Source organism: Emydura macquarii, unplaced genomic scaffold, assembly GCF_026122565.2.
Source record: "Emydura macquarii macquarii isolate MOO-44397 ecotype Brisbane River unplaced genomic scaffold, CSIRO-AGI_Emac_v2 contig_2768, whole genome shotgun sequence".
Classification (NCBI taxonomy): domain Eukaryota; kingdom Metazoa; phylum Chordata; order Testudines; family Chelidae; genus Emydura; species Emydura macquarii.
Genome location: NW_027132905.1, coordinates 24,091,057 through 24,105,598, shown reverse-complemented (window position 1 = coordinate 24,105,598; position 14,542 = coordinate 24,091,057). Strand labels below are relative to the sequence as shown.

The window sequence follows — 14,542 nt, the reverse complement described above, 5'->3', positions numbered from 1 at the left end:
CTTTCACTTAAAAGAAGTATTTTCTCATAAAGGAAATAAAGTGCTTTAAGACCTTCGCTGCTTGAAATGAATTAGCCTCTTTTGACCTTTTTAAATTTTAAAAGCATTTGAGTCATTAATATTTGAAAGTTAGTGGCTACAAAATCACAATTGTATTTTCACAATTCCAAATTTGCCTATCTTTATTAACATCCTACCAGATCTATAATAATGATTGATTTAGTACTCCGCTCTTTGCTACAGATGGACACAATAGACAGTAACTACTTTGAAGGAGTGTCCTTGTCAATTTGAGTGCTTTGCTCTGCAGATGACCTGTTCAGGTCCAGTAAATAAATGCTTGTTTTTAAATTTGGGTAATTCTGTGTTTACATAGCAAACCAGAAATTCTCTTTGGTGTAGCTGCCTGAGTGTGTGGGGTTTAGAGTCTGAGTTTGTTTTAAGTATTTGTGTGTTTCTGTTTTTGTTTACATTTTTCACAGGCCTTTCTTAGTGCCTTAGGGCAGTTAAAACAGGGATTTTGCATGCTCAAAAAAAAAAATGGAATGAAAACAACTTACTGTCTTTCTCTCATGTTCGAATGTTGTGTTTCTTGTTTACAAAGGAGTACCTTTAGAAAAGATTGATAAGACCGTTTTGATTCTTAAATCTATATATTTGCAATATGCTCACACATGAAGCTTTATTGCCACCCCCACTTCTATTTCCTATAGTTGCCTTTCACAAGGCTGCATCCCTTCCCTTGCAATCAACCCTCCACTAGCCAATTACTTGCTCTTCTCCCTCGGAAACCATACTTCCCTTCCCCACACAGGCAGTCTCCTCCCTCCCCAGAAGGAGGTAGTTAGTGAAATTAGGGTCTGCAAGGAGCAGGCAAGCCAGACAGTATAGGCAGTTGACTGTGCAGAAGTCAGGGGATTGCAGTGGTAACTGGAGGCTGGCATTCATTGTGGGATAAAATGATTTTCATTTGGCTCTGGGCTTTCAGCTTGAGTCTCCAAATTCCACTGTTCTGGGCTGTGTTCGGATTCCTGCTGACCCACAAACCCTCTGTCACATTCCAGGGTGCAATCCAGACCAATGAAAGGTTGTGTCACCACCTGCCTCACAACCTTAGGTGCCTTACAAAACTTTGCCGTTGTAGGTCCCAACGAGGGTTACTCATAAACAGCCTACCAGCATGAGTGTCTGTGTATAGCTCCAGCCCTGGCCCAGCAGCTCTGATCCCAGCAGCCTTTCAGCAACACTCCAGTCATACTCTGGCCTCCACCAGCCTTGCTTACTCCTGGCAGGCTGACCCCCACACACTGCCAGTCCCAAATTTTCCCCTCTCCTGAGCAGTTCAGATATTAAAGGCCCATTGTCCCTGTAATGGGTTAATGTTCAACAGTTTGCTACTTTAACTGGAGTTACCAAAGAGTTCAGTTTAAACATAGCACTAGATTGGTTTAGATTAAAGAGTAAATCAAGTTTATTAACAAAGGAAGATAGGGTTTTAAGTGAATTCAGGTATCAGGTATTAAACTCAGTAATGGCAACAAGAGAAATAAAGATAAAATGCTTTCTATTAGGTAGAACATAGCACGCTAGACTTTGTTCAAGATAAAGTCCTTACCACAGGTTCCCAGCAACATGGCTGACCAAATTCTAAGGTAAAGATCTACCCCCAAAGTCAAGGGGCTGGTTCCTTTGTCTTTCTAGGGGAGTGGAGGCATAGCTTGGGGTTTTCTGTCCCTTTCTTTATAGTCCAAGTGGATAGTCTTCAAAGTGGATTCTTCTGAGGGTTACCACTCAAAGTAAAGTCTCAAGGACCATGTTCACTACTTATATTTAAATTGAAGTAAACACTTATTTTTTCGTTCAGGATCCTTCTGCCTGATCAGGACTGTGTGGCTTTAAACGTGTGCTAAGAACATTGTGCAGAGGAATTTCGTATCTTTACATGTAATGTTGCTACATACATTTCACGATGAACTTATTGACTATGAGATATTAGTTTTCAAATGATACTTCACTAGGCATATTTTGTACAATGATTATTGCAGTTGTGTGTAAGGTCTGAATGCAGGGGTGCTTTTGGTCACACCAGCCCCTAACTGTTTGGAATGGTTGTGTCCAATTATGTAGTTTATTAAATGGCTTAAATATGGATTGGTGTGTTTATACAGGGCAATATCAGTTGCACATTTCCCAAATATATCTATGTTTTGCTTATTGCTTTTTCTACAGTAAGACCAGGAGGAATTAAGTCTAAAATAAACCATATTAAAACTAGGGATGGTGAAACATTGAAACTTCTCCTAAACCTCTAATTGAACCTTTCTTGAGGTTAACAAATGTTTGTGCAACATTTTTGTACCCATTTTTAATTTTTGCTGCTGAATCTGCTCTTTCTTTTTTGGTCTCAGCCACAAACTAGAAATGCCAAAATATTAACAGTCAGGAGCTGCTCTTGTAGAATTTCCAGCACAGATGGAAGTGGAAATTTCCAAAAATCTTGATAGCAACCCAATCTCATGACATTTGCAGTCCATTTTTGCAGGCTGGGCATTTATCTATTTAGATGAGCATCCAGATATCATTGGGATTTGTCCAACACTTGAAGTATTTAAAATTTGAATTAATCCCTGGTGATTCAATATTATAACATGAAGTTTTAAGGGTGGCACTTACTATTGTTACTGCAGGGCACAGGAAACACAGTGTCAGTGTCTGTAAGAATCCTGTACATGAACTAAGAATGAATTTTGCAATCCACATTTTCCATTAATAAGCTACACTTTCATTTTTATTTTTGCAGGACTGGTAGATATCAGCATTGTGTCCAAATGTAACCCTTGCCTTTCCAGTCCATGTAAGAACAATGGGACGTGCAACAGTGATCCAGTGGAGTTCTATCGGTGTACTTGTCCCTTCGGTTTCAAGGTATGAATATAATATTAAAAGTCACATAGTATTTGCAGCTTTCAGCTGGCTTCTTCACTGTTGTACCATGAAGGGTCAATTGTACAGGCAACTAAACTCAAAAATCCCTTGCTCAGGAAGGTCAACGGTTCCCAACCAGGGGTGGGGGGGGGAGGGGAGCAAAGATTCTGGAAGTTCCATGAGTCTTCAGTAATATTGAGGTCATTTAGCCCCCTGAGCTCTGCACTGGGCACAGTAGCCTTGACCTCTGCGCCAGCTGGAGCAGAGGAGCAGCCTGCCCAAGCTCCACGCTGGCTAGGCACAGCCCACCTCGAGCTCTGCGCCGGCCAGAGCGGAGGAGCAGCCCCCCTCCAGACCCACACTGGCCAGGCGCCCGGCTGGAGAGGAGCATCCCCACGCTGGTGGCAGCTTGGAGCAGCCCCAGCCAACCCACCAGAGCCCGCCTCCGTTATCCTCAGTCCATGAGGGCTGGGAAGAGGCGGGGCCACATGGGGCATGCGGTGGCAGCTGCACTAAGCAGGGAAGGCTTAGTTTCTTACTCAGATAGGAGTAATTTATTATTATGTAATTTAGTGTTGTTGTTGTTCTCATGGTGTGTTTATAGGGTTTATGGCTGGTGAAGGGGTGGGACGAGGGGAGGGGCAGCGCATGTTTTAACTAGTCTTACACTGTACTGGGGCTTTCACTCAAAAAGGTTGGGAACCACTGTAGGTTGTGTCTTTCAACTGCACACAGCTTACAGATGGTTACTCCATTTAATGTATGTATTTGTTCTTTAAACTTTATATATACTGGTGAGAATGTAAAAGAGCAAGTTGATTTCATTTTTAACATCAGCACCAAAACAGCCACTCTTGAAGCATTCAGGCCTCGGGGAAGAAGTCTGAGGCTAGAAATTAGGTCTATGTTAGATCCTGGCTCTGCCACTAACTCTGTGTGGCCTTGACTATGTCATGTAATCTGTCTTTCTCTTACAAATTGGGATAATGGGCCTAATTTTTCATTGTTGCACCTTGTATAATCATGTGCGCCTGTGACAAGTGAATGTAAGCTGTCACCGCTGATATAATGGAGACATTCCTATCTGGTAGCCACTAATTGATACCCATTTTGTACAGAGGTGTTGAGTGATTGGGCCCAATAACATGCTTTCAAATCAGTTGTGAATATTAATGTTTGTTCTCACATATTGAAAATACTATAAATCTGAAGTGCTATTATCCTTAGTAATAGAACACGTAGCAGTATCAAAGAGAGAGAAAACACTTTACTATCAATTCCAGTACAGCATATTGGAAAATTCAGTCATTTAGCGACACTGTTTCCTCAGTGCTGGTGTAGAACTTCCTCTGTTAATCATACCTCATAAGAAGAATGTGCCCTTTAAACTTAGGGCTGCATACTGCCTTTTATCTAGGTTCCCAGCTTCCACTGAGATCAGTAGGAGCTTAATGTAAATATCAAGGGTAGCACAAGGGAAAAGGTGCAAATAGTTATGGGGTTTAAAATATAAAAATTAAATAATACAAATAATCATATGTTCAGACATGTCAGGGATGGTGCGTCCCTTTTAAATTAAGAGGCAGGTTGCATCAATCACTGGCTATATTCCGTTGTGTTGAAAAGCTGGTGTCTCTGGCCCACAAGGGATAAAATGTTAATGAAAACATTGTTCACTCTTACAATACTGAACAGTTCAGTGTGATCTGGTGACTTCCACTTTTAACCTTTTATTAACGATACAGAAAAAGAATGGAAAACAGTTAAAACATTTGAAACATGAAGGATTAAGTAAAGCTTTCCTCTTAACAATCTGCCTTATTTCCTTTCTCTTTAGCTATAGAGAGTTTTGATAAGGAAAACTCCTTGTTTGTCAGTCTTTCAGATGTTATTAAAGATGTTATTAATTTTCTTTTTGGGGGGAAAATATTAATTGAAATGGTCTGGAGCTGCTGTTGATGTTGTTGAAGTCTGTTCCTGTTCCCTGCAAGATAAAATAAAACATATACACTCACCAACAAAGGCCCAATAAAGAACAGCAAAGATAGAAAATACTGCTGTCATCTCTGATGGTGACTCCTACTTGTAGCCTTGCTGCTGGAGAAACAAGGGGCCCAGCGTACAGTCTTATCAGGCACTGTGAGGCCTGGCAATCTTGGTCCAACTTTGGACAAGGTAGGGATTTGCTTTTAGCTACCTCACTGGTCGCTGGCACATAGCAGTGTTGCAAAAATGCAGTTTTGGCTGTTTTATTACACAAAAGGCAAAAAAAAAAAGAGAGCTAGGAAAAACACACGTGATGGAGGGGGTGACAGCAGAAACCCAAGGCTCACATTCCAAGTGCTATTTAGGACCTAGCGCAAGCTGAGAGTGGTGATGTTATTGGTTCCCTCTCTCTGGCCCACTCTGGCCCTTTCAGGATTGGGATGGAGAAGGTTCAATAGTGTCATAATGGATCCTGGGGTCCCAGGAGATGGGAGCCGTGATGGAAAACTCCCTCTTTCTAATCCACCTGTCCTCCTACTCCTATGGAATGACTCCCAGATGCACAATGTCCAAGAAAGGGCAGCAGCCTCATCCCTTCATGATGAACCAATTGAAACACATTTTAGTGATTTCAGCTATAAACATTTCCTCCCGTTTCTAGAATCTTTCAGCTCATCAGCATATCAACCTGTGGTTCTACAAGGTGCCTTATCACAATTCTTTTAACATAAAAAATCCAGTTTGTACCAGTCTGTTTGTCTCCAGCTTTTGCTGAGTTTCACAAACAATTTTTGTAACAGGCTGAACTGGACTTTGGCTGCCTTGGACAACATAAAGTACAGGTGTCTGCACAACAATCTTCCCTAGTGGTATCTCACCGGAGCCTCTGGGAGACCTTGTCCACACTTGCAGCAGCATGTAGAGGACAGGTAGCTACATGGGTAGCTACCATGCACACTGAGGTGTGTTGCTATGCATAGCAGTGAAAGGCTCCAGCGGGGGGGAGGCAGTGGGAAGCTGCCAGAGCCTTTTCCTATTGCCTCCCCTCTGCCAGACCTTTCCCTGCAGCCAGAGTCTTTCACTGCAGCAGGGAGACAATGGACACTCCACTGCTAAAAATAGCAGTATAGATGTAGGAATCACTGCTTAGGGATGTAGAGAGACATTTAGGGTACACACCCTAGGATACAGACATATAGAGCACTCTACTCTACTCTACTTGCCTAAGCAGCGGGGTCACTGTCTACACCTCTGTTTATACCCATGCTGGATGGGCATGTGGTGTCCGTATTCTGTGCACCGCTATAAGTGTAGTGTAGTCCTAACCTGAGAGGAATGAGCTACAATAAACTGTAAGATTCATTGTGGTGGTGGCTGATGTTAGTTTCTTGGCTCTCGTACATTCAGGATAGAAAAGCCAAGATCAGATAGCGAACCAAGAAAATCTTATTGCGGGAGAGGGATATAATTTATATTTATTATTTGTAGCTATTATTTACTATCACCCAGTTTATCTTGGAGAACCATTGTTCCCTACATACACAAATAGCTTTGGGGGCATCCTTTGGATGTTGAAATCAGTCAGAAGCAGCAGTTTCTGACAAAAGTTTGACTATGTATTAGGGAAATCTGTGGCTATCTTGTCTCCATGTGTCAGTAGGACACTAAGAGTCAGGGTGGTCATTTTGAATATGGTATGCAAAAAAACCCCAAACCACCTAAATTATTGAAAGCAAGACTGGGAGACTGCTGAGGTAATGTCAATGAAAGTAAATAACTTTGATCCATGCTCACTGGAGAATATATAGATTTATGCATTCATATTTTGTATGCTTCATGCTAAAAGACACATGTTGTGGAGTAGCTGTCTGTGAATCGAGCCAGGTCTATATTAGAAACTGTCACTGGTAATATAATGTCAGTTAAGGGAGTGGGTTTTTTGCCATATTTTATACTGGCAAAAGCCCGAGTGTCGATACAGTTCTTTTGCTGCTAAAAGCTGCAGCTATAAAAGGAGGGTTTGCTAATATAGGTATACATCTGTAGCTATACCAGCAAACCTTCTTTACAGTACACTAGACCTCAGAATGCTTCAACTTTACTTAGAAACATTTTGATAAGCTCTTGAGGTGACTTATTTTAAATACCTTCTAGAAAGTTTAGCTTTCCTTCTCTCTCTCTCTCGCTGACCCTCATTCTCAGGTGACATTCAGTGTGTGAACTTGGTCTGATACAAAACCGCTTTTGAGCTTGCAAGTACCAAACACTCATCCAAGCATAGCAAAGCCTGAACAGACCCAGGTGTGGCATTTAAAACAAAGCAGACAGCTTAAAAATACTGACTAGTAACTAGTACAGGGAGACTTGGGGAAAATTTAATAAGTAAAAAAGAACCCTGCATCTTTACCATGGGTTTTTGAGTAAAAGTAAAATTTGACAGGTCCAAATGTAAACCATATGAAGGGAGCTCTCTATTTCTACCAAGCTGTTCTCCACCAGAGATTCATGCTAATTCAATAACAATACCTTGCTTCCTTCTCACCAGCCAGCACCAAACAGCTCCATCCATCTGGAAGCTATTTCCCAGATCTTGATAAATTGCCCTAAATCTTCCCTCACGGCATTTGTTTTTCCTTGTTTGATGTAAGTTTGGAGAAAATCCTGTGTGAGGGAGTGTATCACTGGAAGGAAAAAAACACCAACCACCCTTATTTCACATATAGTCTCGTTCAGTGGAGCTGAAGTGTACACGGTATCCCTGAATGGGGTATTAACTTATCTGCAGTTTCAGTATTCATGGGGCTATTTGAAAGCACAGTGTGCTGCTTAGCAGAAAATTTAGTTCAAGTGACTAATCGCCAACCAGCTTATGGTATCAAGAGTTTCTTCTACTTGCTGTAGATAGAATGGCAGTGGAAGCAGTAGGCTTGTAATCTTCTTTACATTACTACATTGAAATCTGGTCCATTGTTACCATTACACCAGGAATGCTACATTTGGTGTCCTTTGAAGTCCTTTTTCCCTCTGAAATGCACGCGTAAAGTTGGTTAGCAATGTCTCTTGTGTATAACACTGCATATTTTAGGCTGGGTTTAAAAGTGAGGTAGCTCATGAATTGTTCAAACTCTAAATCTGAGCTGGCAGGCTTGTGGGACAGACAAATCTGTTTGAGGGTGGAAATATGCCAGCTTTAAAATGGGGGAAACTAAGTCCTGATAGTTACCTCTGCTGCTGCTCTCTCCTCATGTTGAGTAATGAATGTGTTTGTAACACATAAGCCATATAGGAGATCTTGCCTTCAAGATTCTTTCCTTTGAAGAGCATTAGACTATAACCAGCAAATAGTGTAAGAGTGCCACCTATGGAGACTAGCAGGATTTACTTGGGATAACTTCAGGATATCATGATGTCAGCTAACATGCAGCTATTTAATTGAAGTTCACTTTATACAACTTCCACTGAAACAAATGACATATTAGGCTTTTATATTATGCATTAGATATTATACATAATTTCTCCTTTCTCCATCATCGATACCATCATTTAAAAAATATTTGTCCCTTCACTTGTAGGATGTTTGTCCGTCTGAAGATGGATCACTATAAAATAGATTCTGAAATCTTTCTTGCTTACTTTTCTCCGCCTTTAAATGCTGAGTTGTATTGACTGTATGGACTCATATGTATGGAGATAATGGCATGATTTTATTTCACATAACCTATTGAGTAAGTTTTTTACACAGTTACTGTGATAGACAGTAAAGAGGTCATGGCTAAATTATAGTTAAATAGAATAATCAAATTGAGAATTGGGAGGTTATTGGAAAAAGTAATATATAAGTAAATAAATAAATAAATAAAGTAAGTAATACTACCAAAACCAGAGGAACATGATGCTAGCAGTAAGTATATTCTGGCCTTCTACATTCTGATAATGACATCATTAGACATGCATGACTTGCTGGTCTTTTATTTGTTCTTTTTAATAATTTCCCTTGATAGCGAGCTTAGCCAGGAATGTGTGAAGGAGAATCATCTTCATTAAACAATAATCACACTTCCCCCACCCCAAATTAAGGGAGTAGCTCAATAAAAGGGGAAGAGTTTAAAATACATGCTGTGCTGTATTCAATATGTAAGAATAAAGCCAAATGAAAATATTTAATGGAATAACTGCCCCTTCCCGCTTCACTGCCTCTTAGAGCTTTGGTGGTTTGGATAAAATGGAACCGAGATCTGTGTGTGGCTGACCCGTGATTTCATCACCTCAGTGTTCGGCTATTGCAAATCTCCCTGAGGTTTAAGATGATCATTACTTAGCAGATGCAACTACTACAGCACACCTCTTAAGCAACTGAGGCTAGTGTTAGTTCATCACAATGTTGCTCCACAAATACTACTTATTCCTGATTGAGATTAAAGTTAATGTCTTAATTTATACAGTCCTAAATGTGTTGACCCCTGACTATCTTGAGGGATAAATTGCATCTATAATTCACCAAACAGCTATGCTTCATGAGGGTTATGTAACTGGAAAAATCCTGTATAAGTCTTTCGGGGACTGGGGCAGAGCATTCTCTCTACTAGGAGCTTGTTTTGGAATACTTTAACTAAGGAGATCAGACTCGATGGCCAACTCAGACAATATTCAGATCAGAATTCAAGACCCATCTCCTTGCTAACGTTTGTCTCCTACCTGTGGTTAACAGTCTGTGCAATGCGTCAAACCGTAACCTCAGTTATACTGATTTGAATGATTTGAGTTTTGCATCGGTGTAACTGAGAGCAGAATTTGGCTCATGATATATGTCCGCTGTATGAGACTATATGTCAGCTCTAATTTCTTAGACTATACCGTTTGGGAATACAACTCCTTGCTTTTATTTCTTTGGCTCTATTAACATATGTGCATAAATCCCTCATTCCTCAGTCGGTGCAAGAAAAATCCCTCAGTCTGAATTCCAGAAAGAGGAGAAATTTGGAAGGAACTCTTGAACTTAAATCTTGCCTGCCCTCTTCCACATATGAAGGAGAGTTCAAACATCTCAGTCTTTACATGTTATCCTATCTGGGCCTCTTTCCATTAACAGTGTCTGGGTAGGGGGAAAGACAATGGAATGCTAGTCCCTTGCCAAGTTTGATTAGTGTGAAAAAAATCAGTGCAGCGAAACATTGCTGCTGTTAGGCGATTCTGTCTTAGCAAACTAGATTCCCATCCTCACTGTGATGCCATCCTTAGAAGGCATGAGGTTTTTTTGGTGAAGCTACACTACTTAGAATAATTATCAGTTAATGTGGGAAGTGCTTCCTGCTCTCTGTAAGATAGAGGGGAAAGCCACAGAGGTTGAGAGATAAGGGAGCAGTAATGGGTGGCCCTCTAAAATAAGAGCTCCTTGTGTGTATGGATTTTGTAGGAAAAGACATGGGGCAGCAGCAGGGGTCTATAATTTATTCTGATGCCCCTAAAACAGGAAGACTATGGAAGGGGAAAGTGCACCATTCTCCTGTTCACACTTGAAGGATTTATTTAGGCTTCCCAAGATGTAACTCTGCACCGCTTAGCTGATTTGTGGAGGGATCCTTTTTCCCTGCTACCGTAGGTTTAAGAAAGGTGAGGATTTACATCCACAAGAATATACAAATGAAAGATTTAAGGAAGGATTACAGGCCACAGTTGCTGGCTGAGGGTGCTGAGGCAGGCACATACTCACCAGGAGCCCTGTAAAAAGCACAGTGATGCATTGTGCTGTGGCCTAATGAAGGCTGTTAACAATGAAGCCAAAACCTGAGGAAATGTTTCCATTTGCTCTAGGGCAGTGAGAAAGCGGATGTTGAGCAATTTGAGGCATTGGCTGTGATTGTTCAGTGCTGCATCAAGAAAAAGGGATGAGCTATAATACTTCCCCCAAATAAAGGTAACTTTAAATAAATTAAAGAGTCAGAAGCTAAGCTAGTGATATAACCCAGAATCGAAATAAAGAGTCCCCTGCCAATGCAGGATTGTTCGCCATTGCACATTTAATGGTCAGCCTAGTTTTAAGTGTCCAAAGAGATAAAGCTTCCACCCTTTTCCTTTCCCATTCCACACTCTAATAAATCTCACTCTCAGAAGTGTATTTTAATGTCAAATTGAATTTCCTTTTCTTAATATCATCCTTTCACTCCTAGTTATACGCCTTGTTATTATGTTAAGTAATGTCTCTCACTCCTTGGTGTCCTTGTCCTTCAGGTATCTGTAGACAGCTATGTCCCTGCTTAATCAGGCTGTATGTATTTAACTGTTAATCTTTCTTCAATCCCGCCAGCCACCCAACTGAAGCCGTCCGTCAAATCAGACAGTCCTCCTTGTTATTAAAGCCTTTCATGATTGGCTCTTTTCTTTTACCCTTCGGCTGTTCCTGTGCAGCTCTGGCATTGACTGCACCTCATAGGACACGACCTTCTAGCCTGTGTCTTTCTGTCTGAAAACCTGTGCAGAGTTTAAGCTTGTTACCTCTCCTCAGAGATTAATTACTTGTTTTCTCTTCCCTTGGGATGGCTTAGCGTGAATTTGCTATAAGCAATCTAAGGCTGTAGAGAAAATAATTTTCATTAGAAAGTGAGAGTGCATTGCCTCCTATAGAACAGAAACAGTGCCATGCCATACCTCGTCTCAGAACAGGTGTTCGGCTCATTTAAACAAAGCCCATGCACAATAGTTACAGGTATATCAAAGCTTCTTGCATTCTATCAGTCCTTGCCAATTGGTCTCACAGTCTCAGTCATTGAGCCATGTGGAGATCAGAGAGACTTGCCTCACTGCTCTCTCTGGAGTCTGTTCCTCCTTATACCTCTGAGAGTCTCTGTGGTAAACCTGTGCTTAAGTGCTTTGGTGAAAGAGGGATAGGGTTATTCACATACTCAAGAGCTTTGCTGAATCGAGGCCTAAATGCACAACATTAAACATCGGTATTTTGGCTCCTGATCTGTGAGACTGGAATAAGCCAATGTTAAGTGCCACGCTGGCTCCTCTCATGCTAGGTGCCTAGTGGTTATGTGACCTCCACAGAACAAAATGCTCTAATATTGATTTTTTACTGTTATTGTTGGTTTTAAAAGGAGAATAAAAAGTGGTTGTCTTTTCAGTTGTTTTTATTGTTACCGACTCTCTCTCAAACCATTTAACCCAACTGACTTAACTGTGCCCATCCACCTTACTTCAGCCACGGGGCATGGCAGTACCCAAATATTATATATGGCAATTGCTTGTGTCACACTTGGTCTTTCATGATGTTGTTGCATGGTCTGATTCACAACTTTTTTGGAGGAAATCGGTAACACTTCAAAGAGACATTGTCATCTTGAAAGCCACATTCTCGCCTGAAAATGATTTATACCTGCTGTTAGAAGTAGCACCTAAGACCAGTATGTTAATGGAAAGAGACGAGAAAATTTTCCTCTTTTTCTTTTTTTAATTTGCATTATAATTCTGCAATTCTAATTAAGCCCTCCTTTGTCATCTTTGCTGTAGTCCGAATACTATAAGCCTGGAAACAATTATAATAGGATATTTTAGGGTACTCTAAAGATTTCTTTTCAATTGGAACTAGGATTTTGGTTCACATTTTAAGTAGCTAAATTTCTGGAAGTATTCCAGAGGTTCCAACATTGGATTAATGGAGATTGGTTCCTGTCCATTAGCACAGGATGTGGATTTTTCATGTGGTAGACTAGTGCCACCTCTTCTTCCTGCTGATTGAAAGCCCAGAAGTCCTTTACCCATAAGGAGCATTGAAATACAGTGTGCTTGTGTAAGCAGAGGTCTATAAGGCAATCAGAAATATACAGTAATGTTTATTATTGACAAATAAACCTCAAGCATCCATTGAGAATCAAATTTCATACTCATGGCACCAAAGCCAGAATATTTTTAATAATATCTCAAATCCTTGCCCCTTGATTTTGACGGACATAATCTTGATTACTAGCTACAAAGATAATGGAAGATGTAGTATACCCTAGAGGATCATAAATCTTTTTTATTAAAATAAAATGAGGCTTAAGAGAGCAGAGTTGGCCTAATTTACTATAAATTGACAAATGGGATTTATTAAAAAGGACAAGGAAGTCACTAAAAAGTGCTGCTGCCATGCCCAATTATTGTTTAATCAGATGCCAGAGGAAGCCAAACTGGTGCAGAAGGTACAGCCTTGAAGACAGTAACAGTTCTCTGCATTTTTACTACAGTCACCAATTCTATGAAAGTTTTCAGAGGCTAAAGCCTAAACTGATCTCCTCTCCTTAAACCACCTTCTGTGGCCTTCAGCATGTAGTATTTCTCATTGTATTTGAACAATAGTGGGCAGGGTTTAGGTTAGGTTGCTGTGTCAACAAAACTGCAACTCTGTGCACAGCACCCAAAAATGTATGAATGAACTGGTCCAGGTGAGATCAAACCAATTCTGAGGATGTGACCAAAACTAGAAATGAATGAAATTTTTTCTCACATTAAATAAATTAAAGTATTGGATTATTAACAATCATATAATGAAACTTTTTAACACTGAGGGTAATCAATCCTGGGGTAGGTTACCAAGGAAAGAGTTAATTCATTATCACTTGCAGTAATCTAACCTGGAGGTGGCTGTCAAGCTGTCTAGAGTAGCTCACAAGCATGAGTGCCAATCTCATGGCAGACTGTCCAGGAACAGGACACAAATGCAAAATTGGCTGTGTGTTCTATAATTAAACTTCACCAGCCAAGTACCAAGTGTGAATTCCTAAAGCATTGTAACAGCCTTAACCCATTCCGCTTGGGTGCTTTGGTCTTTCTTGCCATCCCGGAAAGCCTGCCTTTGTGATAGAAGGTCCCTTACACCAAAAATCAACAACAGTATTCCGGTTACTCTCAGTTATCCCAGGCCAAGAGTACCTCAGAGTTATTTACAAAGTTAAAGCAGATAAACGTGCACACATAAATGAGATACAGTCTTAGGTTACAAAAGGTAATAGTAGCTGCTATAATATGCAAGCACTATATTTCCTTTTGCTAATCCAAACCAAGCAGCTTGGGGATCCCTTGCTTACGCTTAGAAATATTGCCCTCACCAAATTCCAAGCCGCAACATTTTACAGCTTCTTCTCATCAGGCATTTTTATTCCCTTCCCCGAGAGTTCAAATGGATGGAACAAGTGTGGCGCCTGTCTCCTCTTCATGGGTGGGGGGGAGGCTATCAACAAAATCTTTGTCCTTTGATGTTTCACAATTGCTCATGTGGTTTCAATGAGCCTTCTTGTCTGCAATACCAGCACTTTACACGAATTAATGCTTCTTTCCTGTTTGGTGGGCTACGCAGTTACAGAGATTTATAATGCAAACACTCAGTATAATTTTATGCCATGGACTACAGAGGCTATAAGTGAGATCAATATATAGAGCATCCTACAAGCATTTCATCAAGTCTAAACATGTTCTTACCAACTTAACATCTATTTTAACAATGATCACACACACAGGTTAGCCAGACTGGTTTCCAGTTATGCATTTGTCAGTGTTCAGTGAGGCCTAGTGGCCTTGGCATGAGCTGGCACCTGGTCTACCTGTGTCACAGGGGCAAAGGCACAAATTATTTTGCAAAGTGTGCATTGGCAGC

The 14,542-nt window shown here is 40.6% G+C and overlaps 1 protein-coding gene across 2 annotated transcripts in view; it reads left to right on the top strand.

Moving 5' to 3' along the window:
- The window catches only part of SLIT3 (slit guidance ligand 3), a 676,405-nt gene that overhangs the window by 583,891 nt on the left and 77,972 nt on the right, over positions 1-14,542 (top strand). For both annotated transcript variants that reach the window (XM_067566650.1, XM_067566651.1), the window contains exon 26: positions 2,801-2,925. In XM_067566650.1, coding sequence (XP_067422751.1) covers positions 2,801-2,925 — 125 coding nt within the window. The remainder of the gene's footprint in view (positions 1-2,800; positions 2,926-14,542) is intronic.